The sequence below is a fragment of the Salmo salar genome, chromosome ssa19 (assembly GCF_905237065.1).
Source record: "Salmo salar chromosome ssa19, Ssal_v3.1, whole genome shotgun sequence".
Lineage (NCBI taxonomy): Eukaryota > Metazoa > Chordata > Actinopteri > Salmoniformes > Salmonidae > Salmo > Salmo salar.
In genome coordinates, this window is record NC_059460.1 from 73228653 (window position 1) to 73239926 (window position 11274).

General features: G+C 42.0%; 1 protein-coding gene across 1 annotated transcript in view; it reads right to left on the reverse strand.

Annotated features, from left to right (window-relative positions):
- Nucleotides 1-9828, reverse strand: part of LOC106579565 (dipeptidyl aminopeptidase-like protein 6) — a 307921-nt gene extending 298093 nt beyond the window's left edge. Inside the window, exon 1 of the mRNA XM_014159600.2 lies at nt 9443-9828. Coding sequence (XP_014015075.1) covers nt 9443-9493 — 51 coding nt within the window. The 5' untranslated portion in view covers nt 9494-9828. The remainder of the gene's footprint in view (nt 1-9442) is intronic.
- Nucleotides 9829-11274: the final 1446 nt, after the last annotated feature.

Here is an 11274-nt window from a genome sequence, read left to right on the forward strand (position 1 = left end):
AAATCCCTCCTGAGATGTGTGCAAACCTGGTGGCCAACTACAAGAAACGTCTGACCTCTGATTGCCAACAAGGGTTTTGCCACCAAGTACTAAGTCATGTTGTCACAGTATCCACAGAAGGTGGCGCCCCTCCTCGGTCGGGCGGCGCTCGGCGGCCTACTAGCTGCCACCGATCCATGTTTCTGTGTCTTTTGGTTTTGTCTGTCTGATCCACACCTGTTCCTTGTCTCTCATTAGTGGGGGGGGTATTTAGTGTGTCTTTTCAGTTCAGGATTTCGTGCGGGATTGTTTTATGTCTATTCAGGACAGACGTTAGTAAGCGCTGCTCCCTATTCTAGTTTAGCCGGGCTGCGCCCTGTGCGTCATTTGTTTTGGGAACGTGTTCCCTCTTTGAGTATTGTGTGCGCCCTGTGCCTTTTGGCTTCTTGTGTTGTTTTCGGGATGTTATTAAACGCTATTGCACTACCGGACCTCTGTCTCCTGCAATTGACTCTGCCTCTCTACTGCTCCTGGTAAATCGTGACACATGTTTTGCAGAGGGCCCTCATTAAAATGCAAATCATTTTATAACATTTTTGACATGCGTTTTTCTGGATTTTTTTGTTGTTATTCTGTCTCTCACTGTTCAAATAAACCTACCATTACAATTATAGACTGATCATTTCTTTGTCAGTGGGCAAATGTACAAAATCAGCAGCGGATCAAATACTTTTTTCCCTCACTGTATTTTTTACATTGTTGTTACTTTCTCTGCTTTGTGGAACAAAGTAGCGATCTGAAAGCGTCCACTGGACATGTCATGTGTTGCTAACTGGAACAATGTGGCTAATTTGCTGATAATGTAAATGACAATGCTCTAAAGATAATTTGTCAGCATTTTGTCCAAGTTCATTTCAGTGAGCAAAGCTTTGATGAAATTTTTTTTTTAAACTTTTCTCCTATTGTTGAATTTGAACGTCAAAAGTATTTGAACATTCTCAAACTTGTTACCAGACCATTTCTTTCAGTCAACATCTCACATTGAACCTCTCTCTAAGTGTCTTTCTCTCTTGCTGAGTGGGTCACTCTTTCTCAGTGTGTCTCTCAGTCGCTATATGTCTCTGAGTATCTATTTTTCAGGGTTGTGTCCGCAAGGTTCAGACATTTGGTGTATGTGCTTGGCTGAGGAGCCAATGGTGCGAAGCTACCATCTGTGGGATTATGACTGAACGCCTCTAAGTCAGAATCCCCCCTAAACGTAATGATACCGTTTTCAGGGTTTCTTTCAGTCATTTCTTTCAGACCATTTGTGTGTGTGTGTCTCAATGAGTCTCCCTCTCTGATGGTCTGTCTCCGTCTCCCCCTCTGAGTCTCAGTGTGTGTCTCACTCTTATGAGTCTCTCATTCATAAACTCCATCTTTCAACCCATCTCGTCTGTAAAGTCAAACACACATTACTTGTTAGTGGGCGCCGAGTCAACCTGACCTGACGAAGATCCACAGTTGGAACAAAACACTGGTCTAGTTTAATAAAAGGTATTATATGTTGGCGGAGCAATCATCAGTGTGGACCGGGACCTACTTCATTACTCCAAGTCAGGCAGTTACTTAAGAGCCCATGATCCCATGGTTACGCTGAACCACTCCAGACAATGCCCGTCTCCTACAGCTTGCTCATTCCGTTCACACATAGGCCAGGCTATGAAACACAATAATTACACTTAATGGTATGAGTAGGCCTAAGTGTTGGAGGCCAGATTGTGATGGCTAAGTCCTAATGAGTGCTGCTAAAGGAAATCATCATTAATGCTGAGCACAAAGAAAGACAATCTTCTCTGGAAAAGTGAGGGGGGCTGTTGCCAAAGAAACCACTTCTCCCCTTATTTTAATAATGTAATCCTCCTCTGCTAATTGTGGGTTATGCTGATAGCTTTGGATTAAACCCAAACTGCTGTGACTGTGAGTAACCATGTGATGAGGATCGTATCTGCACACTGCACTCACACGCAGAGGCACAGACACAAGAGCATGTGCACGTACGTGCATGCACACATGGCATGCACGCAGACAAACACACACATCAATGTGTAGATATTTTCTTTGTATTTTCTCAGAATACAGCATCCCTCCTTTTTCTCTTACCCGTTTTGGCATTGTTCCATGTAGACTTGCCATCAATCTACAGTATGTCCATATCCCTCCCTCCTCGGCATCCCTTAAACAGACTGCCAAATGATCCTCTAATTACACATCTCCCCATTTGTTATGTGACCGCTGGTCCTCCAGAGACCACCTCAACATAATTTCCTTGAACCCACTGTTAGCCGAGGTTGTAAATGTGTCTCGTCCACAATGAGAAACAGACTCTGGGCCCAACAGCACATCTGCCTGCTGCTCGTCATAACGCATGCATTCACCAACCTTATTGGCTGTTTCTCCTCTTATATTTGTGACATTCTAAAAGCTGAAATATGCTTGCAGTGTTTCTCCTACTCTTGCCTAGGTGGGTATGACCTTCCTGGTGTACACTCACCTACAGCTTTGGCTTCCATTGGTTTGCAAATCTTAATATCAACAAGCCCAGAGAATCGCTGCTGCATCGCATTTAAACACCACCTGTAACTGTCTAGGAAAAACACTGGTTTCCATAGCAAAGCTCTCCTATTATTTGAACAATTAACTCAATCTATGGCTATTCCCACAGTCCCTATCATGAGCTGAAAACATGGAGACAGGAAGAGCCGCAAAAAGGCACCATGAAATATTAATCTATTGTAAACTCATTATGTTGCTGGGAGCACCCGCACAGTCTTGCCTGGCTAAGTGGTGATTGATTGCTTTGGACTGGGGAGAGTGTGCAACAGCCAGAAACGCTACAGGTAGGGGGGGTGTGTGTGTGTGTGGAGGGGGGAGAAAATGCTCCTGCGTGTGTCTGAGGTTTCATGTGGGGCACCGTTTCCACAGCAGCAAAAAAGGAATCAAGTGTTTTCATTATCAACCACTCAAGTAAGTTTCTCAGCAGCAATTCCTTTGAGTGGATAAAAGAAGCAGATCAAGTCTGAAATGTACATATCTGGCACACTGAAAAGTTATATTCTGGCACAATACAGAACAATACTGTATAGGTTAGTGTACAATACATTGATAATGAAGCAGATAAAAAAAACAATATTCATTCAGGCAGTTTTAAATAGACAGCTTCCATGCTTCCATTTTCAGGCAAAAATAAATAAATAAAATACCCAAATCTCACATTTATTCATTTGGATTATAAAAAAGGAACGGGGGAACATCCCTGGAGATACAAATCGACATATCTGACAAAACTTCAAAGAAAGTGTTTTAATTATGTAAACAGCTGAGGATTATCTTTAATTACAACGCCGCTGACAGACCAAGCCTCGTCTATCCAGAGTGACTGACTCACTCAGATATTCTTTAAGTCCTCTTGACAGAGTCAAATACACAGAGATCGGCATCTCACCTTAGTGCTGGGTAAACATGGCATTTCAGAGGAGGGAAGGTGTGCCACTTGAAAAGGAGGAGTTGCAATAAACCAGGGATCATCAACTAGATTCAGCCGCTGGTCTTTTTTTTCTTGAGTGGATGGTCGGGGGGCCGGGAACATAACGACAAATCATTTGTAGACTGCAGATTGACCACAAAAGCCCAAACAGATATAATATTTCAAACCTTGCTTACATTTGTATATGATCACGTGTCTCTCTATTGTGTGTGGGAATACTTGGGAACAGATTTCCAAAATTAAAATCACTTGAAGCTGATTTTCTGGAAGTCCAACAATTAAAAAATTATAATAATTAAAACATATATATATATATATTTTTTAAACATTTTACTACACTGAACAAAAATATAAACGCAACATGTAAAGTGTTGGTCTCATGTTTCATGAGCTGAAATAAAGGATCCCAGAAATTTTCCATACCAACAAAAAGCTTATTTAGCTCAAATGTTGGCCTCAAATTTGTTTACATCCCTGTTAGTATTTCTCCTATTACACAGATGCACCTTGTGGTGGGGAAAATAAAATGCCACTCTAAAATGTACAGTTGTCACACAGCACAATGCCACAAGTTGAGGGAGCATGCAATTGGCATGCTGACTGCAGGAATGTCCACCAGAGCTGTTGCCAGAGCCTGATCAACTCTATACGAAGGAGATGTGTCGCGCTACATGAGGCAAATGGTGGTCACATCATATACTGACTGGTTTTCTGATCCTCACCTCTACCTTTTTTTTAAGGTATCTGTGACCAACAGATGCATATCTGTATTCCAGTCATGTGAAATCCATATATTATTGTCTAATGAATTTATTTCAATTAACTGATTTTCTTACATGAACTGTAACTCAGTAAAATCTGTGAAATTGTTGCATGTTGCATTTATTTTTTTGTTTAGTATTAATTTACAGACTGCAAATTGACCACAAGAACCCCAAACAGATATAATATGACTAAAACAATCATTTCAAACTTTGCTTACATTTGTATAAAATCATGTCTCTCTATTATGCGTGGGAATACTTAGGAACAGATTTCCAAAATTAAAATCACTTGGTGTTTATTTCCTGGTGTTTTTACAGTATTTTATGTCCAACAATGACACTATAAAAAAAAATGGGGGGGAGGCAAATAAAACCACATGCGGGTCAAATTCGGCGGGCCACCAGTTGAGGAAACCTGCAATAAAGTATCCTTGTGAAAATGAAACTCATCTCATAGGAATTGAGTGCCCAGAATTTGACAATGGATGGATAATCCCCAAAATACATTGAATGTACGGTACATAACAATTTCCTTTTCGTCTTTCAGACACAGTGGGAATCTTTTGGGGTCAAATGTTTATATTTTTTAAATACTGTAAACTGTCCTTATAAGATAAGGTTTCTGAACAATTTTAAACTAACTGATGTGCTGTCAAGCCATCAGCCAGCCTGTACGAATACGTGTTCATGTACAGCGGTGGCTCGCTCCAGTCCACACATGCATGGCCATTGACAGAAACATTGTATATGATGGATTCCAGTGTGCCTGATGAAACTCTGCGTTTGCACGGTAACAGCGTTGAGGAACAATGGCCCACTTAAAAGTTCACTATAAAATCGACCCCAATCAAATAAACAAACAGTCTAAATGCAGGCTGCCCACTTAAAAGGAGGGGCCACTGTTCCAATGCCTGTTATTGCTGGTGCCTAGCCACTGTGGTCGTGGTCCTAAGTGTTCTCCATCTGCCCCCTTTCCTCATGTCCTTTCCTTCATCCACACTGAAAGAAGAGTTCATCAAGTCAGTTAGGCTACTTGTGTATTGCATTCACCTATCCAGTGTTTTCAGATCCTTTGCAGATGAAGGAAAGGAGTCAAGGGTGGTAAGGAAGCCACATCAGACTGTTGGGACACACCCGTAGCTCACCAGTGTTTTCAGATACTGTGCAGATGAAGGAAAATAGACAAGCAAGGCCACTTCAGACTGTTGGGACATGCCCATAGCTCACCAGAAATGGCATGAGATCAATGATGAATGCATTAAGTGTGTAGCGTTAGTGGTTCTCCATCAGGATTCTCCTCATCAGCCCCAAAGGGACACAAGGAGCGTAATAAACCAAACGGTTATCTGTGGTGCCAAAAAGAAAAATGAGGCCTTCTTTGGTATTTCAAATAGTGCATTTAGTTATAGGGTGGATTTCTAGGAAACGTTTGAGTTTAAATTGAATATCGGATTCTTTAGAACAAACTAAACAACCACGTCTATCGCATGGGCTGAAGGAAGGAATCTGAACACATGCATCAGAACACAAGTGCACACACACACAAAGTTTGAAGTCATTGCAGAGACAAGATGGCCCATCATTGTGAGTGCTCTCTCAGTTGTTTGTTCCAAATGACACTAAAAGAATAACTTCAACAGACGGGCCAGGGAGGGAGACAGAGCCACACATAGTTAGCGGTTGGTATTTATCCTCTTTAGAGAGATAACGCCGTGGATACAAATGCATTTCATTTCAGCCAACGGCAGCAAATCATTAGTGGTTCGACAACACTGCCCACTGTGCCCTTGAAGGCCTGTTTGTGGTGGCAGAGAGCAAACAGCAGTAAACAGAGAAAAGTGCTGGAGGACGACCAACTTAGCTGGTTAAAAAGGGAAGCACGGCCACTGACTTCCACTCAGAGCCACTCAGAGCCACTAGTTGGGGCCATATAGGGGGATGGTTAATGGGCTACCAGAATGACATGGTAGGTCCTCTGTAGTTCAGTTGATAGAGCATGGCACTTGTAACACCAGGATAGTGGGTTTGATTTCCAGGACCACCCATAAGTAAAAATGTATGCATGCATGACTAAGTGACTTTGGGTAAAATCGTCTGCTAAATCAGGGCTCTAGTTTACAATTCAACCATTTTACTTGCATATGTGGCTAAATATTTAGCTGTGCCATGCACGCTTGGGCACATAGATTTTTTTTTAGAAATAATCACCCAGATAATTGTTGCAATGATTACTTCTCTGTACCACAGCCGCTGAGTGTCAAGAAGAATACACTGAGCGCAGATTCATGACTGTCATGCTTGCACCATTGCCACAAAGAAAACGGTTTGTTACGTCAAATAGTTTTCATTGTGCTCCTACATTTCTTTTTGTGCTCATACAGTTTTCAACTTAGGTGAAAATGTGGTCGTGGTAAAAAAGGTCAGCATAGAGCCCTGTGCTAAATGTTATACATTATCATTATTGTTATTATGGTTTGTTACTGTAGCTATCAGGGCAACACTTCAGAGTGCTAGGTATGATGAAGCATCAGCTAGCTGGTGCTCATTTGGGCACTGTGTATAGACCAGATTTACACAAAATAAACATTTTATAGAAGGTCAGCGTCCATTGTGTGGTCCTTGATTAGTTATTTCACTAGAGGCAGATAGATCCCCTGGTGAGCATCATGGTAGTTCAACATGCATGTGAGATGGTCAGCGATCATACTGTGCAAGTTTACCCTGTTATGACAGGCTTGAACGCAACATGATTCCTTATATATCACTATTTGTCCTCCCTAGAGTCCAGGCTTTTTCCCAGGAATAACAGATTCATGTGTCAGTGCAAAACAGTCAACCTGTCAATTGTAGTTTGAGGCCTAATGGCCTAACGTCCCCCTATGGAATGTAGATTTTCCATCTGGCCGCCACCTAGTTGAGGGACCCTCGAGGTCCAACAATTTTACAGGTAGATAAATCAATCAATCAATCAATAGTGTCAATCAATATTTCAATCCACAGGTCAATATTGGAAAGGTGAGAGGCTGTCAATTGGCACAACTCAATAATGTTCAAGTAATTTTAAGTGAAGGATCGCAATGACTCCAATGTAGGCTGTTGGATTTCACAGAATACATTCAATCCACAGGGATTTTGAGGGGTAAAGTGAAAAGGACAGGTTGTCAGGGAGGGGTAAAGTGAAAAGGACAGGTTGTCAGGGAGGGGTAAAGTGAAAAGGACAGGTTGTCAGGGAGGGGTAAAGTGAAAAGGACAGGTTGTCAGGGAGGGGTAAAGTGAAAAGGACAGGTTGTCAGGGAGGGGTAAAGTGAAAAGGACAGGTTGTCAGGGAGGGGTAAAGTGAAAAGGACAGGTTGTCAGGGAGGGGTAAAGTGAAAAGGACAGGTTGTCAGGGAGGGGTAAAGTGAAAAGGACAGGTTGTCAGGGAGGGGTAAAGTGAAAAGGACAGGTTGTCAGGGAAAACTTACTGTCGGCAGACCTGGAATTAAAGCTCAATCTGTCTACCATCACACTATTTATTGGAAACAGATCCAAGAATAAAATAATACATGCTGACTACTGATGTTGCTTTGGTGGTGTACACTTTCCTCTGCTCTTTTCAATGTTCCGATTTAATGGAAATGTAATCTCATCTTTCATAGTAAGAAAAGTATAATATGAATATTACTAGTGAATATATTCACATAACACACCAAGAGTTATCTTTTAGTTCCCAATTTGCTTACTTAAATGTTATTTGTTAAGGTAAGAAATTAAGTCATAACCTATACAAACTTTTATCCGTAGACTTTTAACTATACTGAGGGAAAACAAGACCCTTTTCAACTGCTGTGCATGATGGGATTTAGAGAATAAAAGTGTACTACAGTGGAACCATGTTCTCAAAATGGAATCAACAGCTGTGTTCTTAATCACCTAGCAGTATTGAGTGTTTTGTAGAGCACAGCTGCAGGGCATGTTGAATATGAATAAAGCCACCATTTGCAAAGCCAGCTATATTATACCATAACACACAAGGTAGAATGATTTTGCTTAGCCCCATGATGAGACCTTTGAGTAATAATAATAACATAGTAATATGGCCCTAAAATATGCCATTTAGCAGATGCTTTTATCCAAATCACAGTAGTGCTTGCATCGATTTTCGTGTGGGTGGCTACAGCGACACCCACAACCCTAAAGTTGCAACGCCATGCTCTACCAACTGAGCAAGTGTCAGTCAGAAGTAGGGATCATATGGGTCTAGGCTAGGGTTTTCTTTGCAGACGGCATTGATTTGCATTTCATTAATACTTCTAAATACAACCAGACACACCTTTAAAGTGTTAACACCTGTGTAATGAGTATACTACAAGCATTTTTCAGTAAAGAGACTCCTCTCCAGCAGAATGAGAAAAATCACCCTGTGACTCACAGATGCAAGGTAGACTAGAAACCTCTACGGTTTTGAAGCCAAGCCCAAATCATCATAAAATCAAGACACCAGGTAGGGCTTTCACACAGGGGTCCCAGGGAACTTTCTGAATGAGTATTCAGTAAAGGGAGCCAGTGACTCCTGACACTTGGAGATTGGAAATCCAACCCAGCAGTTCCCCAGTCCCCACGAAATATCAGTAATATCCTGAGATTCATAGCTTTAGGAGAGGTTAAAATTTCATGAGCCCTTCCAAGAGCTAACAGATCAAAAGGCCAGTTTGGCCCTCAAAGCTTAATAAGGACAACATAAGATAGAAACCAAGGCTTATAATTGAACCCAGCATTAATATCAATCAGTGCCCTATGGAAAAAGACAACTAGAAAACTTTCATTCATTCACTAATAATGTGCTGTTTTCATGATAACACTAGGCTCCATACTCAGTGCTGCAGGCTATACAACTGCAAAGCACATGGTAGATGGGAGAGGAGGTATAATTTGAAAACATATCCCCTCCATGGGTGTGATCTATCATTAAATAATGTAATCTCATCAGCAACCTGCCTACAACAGCAGGGTATAATCCAGTTTTAGAAAAAAAGTATTTGATTCTGTTTCCAATGCATTTACTATTCCGCACAGTTATTCAAACGCTCAAAACGCACGTTGAAGCCAATACTTTAAAAAGACGGGATTGTTTACAAGCGAACACCTCGTTTAAATCTGACCTTTAAAAATCAACAAAGCACGTATTTCTTACCATTACGTTCCCTTGCATTTTGGCAGTCTCTATTAGGTTCTTTTCCTTCATTTTTTTCCGTAGAAAGGATCCCCTTTTCAGGATATTCTCTTCGTTAGACTAGTTTTGGACCGCTTCTTCCACGGTCTACGCCGGTTCTGTGAGACCCTGGGTTTGGCTTCTAGTTCACCAGTGGGTGGGCTTACTACGCATTGGTGAGGCACATGCGTTGATTTTTCTTAAATATCCTGTTGATTGATGGCTGAGTCAGTGCCTGTCTTTTACTACGAAGTAAAATATGTAGCCGTGAGTTGTACACAAAGGCTATCATATATAATCTCCATAATATGGGACACCACCATGTTCACTCCGGCTGCTCCGGGTCCTATTTGTTTGAACAGAACATAAGAATCCGCTCCCAGCCTCGCACAGCTACCCAGAGTTGACAGTCGGCGCGTGTTGTGCGTGCTGCCACCGGAATAAAGATAACATTCAATTTCCCATGGACTGCATGTTAATTTATGTTCGCTGAGGCTTTGACTCATAATATTTTTCATTTCAATAAATTTCCTCAACTTCATTTATAGCCTACAATTGGTATCTGTAAACACATGGAGACATTGCCGCAAAAATGTTAATATGAATCACATACACACATTTCCCCAGAGACAAAGGTAAACCTAATGAGAATACACCATTGGTCCACTGTCACAATAAATTAGTTTATGATATATTTGTTTAATAACGAACGTTTGATGGCCACTGGAGAAATTGTAACAAACACAATTTTGAGGCAGCAACATAGTATTGGGTCAGTTGATGGCAACATCTAATGTCTATTCATGTTGGTGTAATATTAGCAATAGGCCTATCTACCCTACATTCCCAACCACATGATGAATAGCAAGGACTGAAATCCTGCAGCGCCCGCAAGGTCCCCCTGCTCAAGAACACATATACATGCCCGTCTGAAGTTTGCCAATGTACATCTGAATGATTCAGAGGACAACTGGTGAAAGTGTTGTGGTCAGATGAGACCAAAATGGAGCTCTTTGGCATCAACTCAACTCGCCGTGTTTGGAGGAGGAGGAATGCTGCCTATGACCCCAAGAACACCATCTCCACCGTCAAACATGGAGGTGGAAACATTATGCTTTGGGGGTGTTTTTCTGCTAAGGGGACAGGACAACTTCACCGCATCAAAGGGACGATGGACGGGGCCATGTACCGTCTAATCTTGGGTGAAAACCTCCATCCCTCAGCCAGGGCATTGAAAATGGGTCGTGGATGGGTATTCCAGCATGACAATGACCCAAAACACACGGCCACGGCAACAAAGGAGTGGCTCAAGAAGAAGCACATTAAGGTCCTGGAGTGGCCTAGCCAGTCTCCAGACCTTAATCCCATAGAAAATCTGTGGAGGGAGCTGAAGGTTCGAGTTGCCAAACGTCAGCCTCGAAACCTTAATGACTTGGAGAAGATCTGCAAAGAGGAGTGGGACAAAATCCCTCCTGAGATACTTTTTTCCCCCACTGTATCAAGAAGCTGATTAAACAGCATGATCATTACACAGGTGCACCTTGTGCTGGGGACAATAAAAGGCCCCTCTAAAACGCGCAGTTTTGTCACACAACACAATGCCACAAGTTTTGAGGGCGCATGCAATTGGCATGCTGACTGCAGGGATGTCCACCAGAGCTGTTGCCAAATCACTGAATGTTAATTTTTTGACCAAAAGCCGTGGTCTGCGTCGAATTAGAGAATTTGGCAGTATGTCCAACCGGCCTCACAACCGCAGACCACGTGATACCACGCCAACCAAGGACCTCCACATCCGGCTTCTTCACCTGCGG